This window comes from Zea mays, chromosome 6, assembly GCF_902167145.1.
Source record: "Zea mays cultivar B73 chromosome 6, Zm-B73-REFERENCE-NAM-5.0, whole genome shotgun sequence".
In the NCBI taxonomy this organism is placed as follows: Eukaryota; Viridiplantae; Streptophyta; class Magnoliopsida; order Poales; family Poaceae; genus Zea; species Zea mays.
The window spans coordinates 54,461,379-54,465,258 of NC_050101.1; the positions used below are offsets into that span (position 1 = coordinate 54,461,379).

General features: G+C 32.9%; 1 protein-coding gene across 6 annotated transcripts; it reads right to left on the reverse strand.

Annotated features, from left to right (window-relative positions):
- Nucleotides 1-847: 847 nt before the first annotated feature.
- LOC103629314 (caffeoylshikimate esterase) lies at nucleotides 848-3,593 on the reverse strand. Of its 6 annotated transcripts, none has more exons than XM_035959918.1 (9): nucleotides 3,504-3,593; nucleotides 3,256-3,349; nucleotides 3,129-3,161; nucleotides 2,669-2,815; nucleotides 2,341-2,471; nucleotides 2,087-2,224; nucleotides 1,893-1,991; nucleotides 1,256-1,312; nucleotides 848-1,170 (listed from the first exon to the last, which is right to left on the reverse strand). In XM_035959918.1, the coding sequence occupies exons 2-9, from the start codon at nucleotides 3,323-3,325 to the stop codon at nucleotides 1,150-1,152; spliced, it is 696 nt and encodes a 231-aa protein (XP_035815811.1). In that variant the 5' UTR covers nucleotides 3,326-3,349; nucleotides 3,504-3,593; the 3' UTR covers nucleotides 848-1,149. The 6 variants fall into 6 exon arrangements, with proteins under 6 accessions (XP_035815811.1, XP_008648701.2, XP_008648700.1 ...); XM_008650479.3 differs by having other exon boundaries at nucleotides 3,494-3,587; XM_008650478.3 differs by having other exon boundaries at nucleotides 848-1,312.
- Nucleotides 3,594-3,880: the final 287 nt, after the last annotated feature.

Below are 3,880 nucleotides of genomic sequence, written 5' to 3' on the forward strand. Positions count from 1 at the left end.
GTTCTGCTATTTCTGTTCCAAGGTGGTTCCAAAGGACGAAGAGAACTAAGACCTACCTGGGGAGGGTGTTTTGCCTCCCGATGATGTAATAATAAGTTTAAGCACTCAGTACCGGTTATGTAATAATAAACTCTTTCTATATTTTACTTATGAATGTAAATTATGTTATTGTAATCCTTTCCTCTTACTCCAATGGTGTGTAATGTCTGCGTGATGGGTTAAGCACTCTTGGGCGATGTGATGGAGATACAGGTAATCGGACTTGTCGAGCCATTGAGCGCATCTGCATGACTGTTTGAGGTCCTCAGGACAAGGACATCTATAGGAGGGCCTAATAACTTGGGAGATTCTGTGACAGCTACATTTCTATTATGTGCACTTTGATTCATATTATGTAAATAACTCTAGTCTATAATATTATTACTTACTCTTTATTATTATTTGAAGCATTGTGCTATGATGAGTCATTTATGTAATCGCTGTGTACATGAATTTTAGATCCAGGCACGTACATGGTTCGCATTCGGTTTGCCTTCCGAGACCGGGTGCGACACATGACTTCTCATAACTGTTGAAAGCCATATACTCAAAATATCCCTTTCTAGATATATATATATATATATATATATATATATATATATATATATATATATATTATATGCGCATTATATATATATATCGTATATGTTGTTCTCTTGTTGATAAATTTTTATTTAGGAAAGTGTAAATTAATCTATTGACATAAACTATACAAACTAACGTAAGAATGGAGGTGGAAGATTTTTTTAAAAATATCATATTTTTAAAATAATCCTCTCACCTTCCCTATTTCTAAAAGATTCTTACATCTATATATTTGTATTGATTTACATCGATATATTGGTTTACACCTAGTATATTCATTTTTATTTAATAGACAAAAATAACTACCTTGCTAGTGTCATGTGCCAGTAGAGAATCTTACATATGTCGACACCATTGATTGTTCCACCTATCGACAGATGGATGTCATCTTCTCGTACACACACCCATTGATTTTTGTGAGCTATCAACATTGTTCTTGTAACTGTAAACCGCTGTTGGATCCAAGATAGGAAATTGATGATACCCTGTCATTCAACCATTTGATGATGTCTGCAAACACAATATCTATGTTTTCCTCGGGTTCTCCTGAAGTCAAAGCATGGCACATCCCAGGGTACAACTTTAGTGTCTTGTCCTTGCTCGTGGCTATTGTATATAGTGCCTCACTTACTGTGGGGTCAGTTACAGCATCATCACCACCGTGGACTATGATGAATGGTAGAGTAACCTATTCGCATGAAGACGTGAACATACAAACACAAGCATGCATTATCCTTTCAATGATAGAATGCAACATACAACATCCATGCAAAATCTAATTTTATTAAGACACAAGCATGGTATGTTATACAATGATGCCAAGTCAGTTGTTGCCACATGATTTTCACATTTCGTCCAAACTAGTGTTCAATATCTTTTTATTCATCTATAATTTTACAATGCATTTCCACCTACAAATAAAATGTGCGCATGTGTAGTCCACATGAATCTTTACAACCTTTGCAAAAGCAAGTGTTGTTATTTTTTTGCATGTTTAAATCATCAAGAACAAACTATTCTCTAGGATTCTGACTACATCTTCAGGAGAAGGCAAATTTGGTTTAGGAACACCATTCTCACATGGTATTAATTTGTTTACAAAGAAAGCTTCTATTTATAAAGGTGGACACTACGATCATTAAAATAATCATTTGTCCAAAACTTCTAGCACTCAAAATTTATTAGGTTGGATGCACACAAAACCTCGAATGCTATTTTTAACCACAAGGGTATTGTAAGAACAAACACAATGATAACATTCCTCGTACCTTGTCAAGATTACTTTCAATATCCAAGCTTGCCATAAAAATTTCATGGCCAGTCTTTACCCTAGGCTTTCCTTTATAGCAATAATGATTATTTCTTACCTAATAACAAATAATGGTATTAAAAGTAGCACAAAAATGGTTTTCCATGAAACATATTAGCTTTTAGGATTAGGTCATCCTTTCTTTTATCATACCTCTTCACGTCGCTCCTCACATTTAATTGCTCTATCTATGATATCTTCATTAGGAATGATTCTCCATGTAGGGATCACATTGCTAAGCTTACTTAAAATTGACATCATAATAGGGTGAGGCTTCATATCATCTAATATCTATATGAATGTTAGTGTAAATAATCAATAGCATGATCTAACTTTAACATAGATAACTTATCAAAGATTCAAATGCATCTAAATAAAATTGAAAACACAAATTGTTGGAATATAACCTTGCACATCGGAGCAACCAAAATGGCCCCATCCCAAAAGGTAGGTTCCTTTCTATGAAGCATAAGCACAATTGCCCCGCCCATGGATTCTCCAAGTAAAAATCTCTTTTGTTTCTTATACTCTTCTTTCTCTATACAAGAGGAATCATACTATTAGTTTGTAAAATGTCACATCAAGTCTAATAAAATACTCAAGGAATTTCATATACATTTGTTTTAATCCTTGTTTTCTAAAACCTAGTGATCATTTAATATAAAAGAAATGACACCTTATAAATGTGATTAAAAGGTGACATAAGAAAACACTTGTATTATTTATAAATCATACCACAGACACTTGCAAAGTACTTAGAGCAATCAACCACAATGTCATCGAAACTATTAATATATCCTTGAAGTCCAGAAGATTTTCCATGGCCTTCATAGTCCATTCCATGCACTACAAATCCAGCCTGCGCCAACCTTGTACCTGTGCCTAAAAGTAACAATCCCAAATGTATAAGATAATTATGTGTGTTTTTAAATATTTATGGTACATATGTAAAACTATAATTATATTACCATAATATGACACAAAGAGTTTATGTGGGTAATTATCATAAATGGTTTACCATAGTTGTCTCAACTCATCACTATTCATTCGCAATAAAGTTGCAATTCATGTTTCTACCACAGTTAGTCTAAACTCATCACTATTAATTCATGTTCAACATCACAATGATATGTAATGATATGTTTATAATGCTAAGTAAAGGTGCCTATGAAATTCACCAAATTATAATATTTACCTCTCATTGAAATACTGCATTCCATGGCATATCCTAAAAAAGGTGGCATGAAATAAAATGCATATGGAATGAAAGACAACTTGGATTAGAAAATTATAAAACAAGTTCACATTAGTAAGAAAGTTACCATGGCATAGAAAGATCAGAGCTTTTGGTTCAGAGTTCAAAGGTCTCCATTGGCATGTGAAGAGATTCATTCCTCGTGCATTCAATACATATTCCTAAAACACAAAAGTCCGAAGGATAATAGTGAGAGAAAATATTGTATGAGTTTAATGTATGTCCCTTCATATTGGCTTGAAAAGTATAAAAACTATCAACATAAATCCAAATATAAGTTACAAGAATAAACAAAACAAATTGACCTCATCATACTTGATATCATCGTTATCCATTTGCTCTCCAATGGAAGTGAGAACAGCAAGGCATAAAAAATGTGTACACATGCAAGTTATATTTAGGAATGGTCAAAGAGAAGTAGGTACACCCATTATATGGAAAGTTTAATTAGAAGGTAAGTAGTTTTGTGTGGTGGTGTTTTTATGCATGCAAGGAAACAAAAATTGTGTGGTAGAGGTGTAGTTACCGTTATGTTGTCTAAGTTTAGCTAAAAACTATCTTCACAATAATCTCATTTGAAATTTTGTTCTCTAGATTAGCATGCTTAAGTTGCTGAAAAATGATTTATTATTGTTATAGATAAAGTAATGTTTTATTTTGCAACAAGATATTAAGGGTTCACATCAAGAATA

Excerpts from the sequence above, each read along its gene's own strand:
- LOC103629314 (XM_008650476.3), bottom strand. The coding sequence starts at position 3,574 with ATGTGTACACATTTTTTATGCCTTGCTGTTCTCACTTCCATTGGAGAG. Across the intron at positions 2,225-2,340 it reads TGGTTGCTCCGATGTGCAAG|ATATTAGATGATATGAAGCC; the intron begins GTTATATTCCAA and ends ACATTCATATAG. Across the intron at positions 1,313-1,892 it reads TTGAAAGTAATCTTGACAAG|GTTACTCTACCATTCATCAT; the intron begins GTACGAGGAATG and ends TCATGCGAATAG.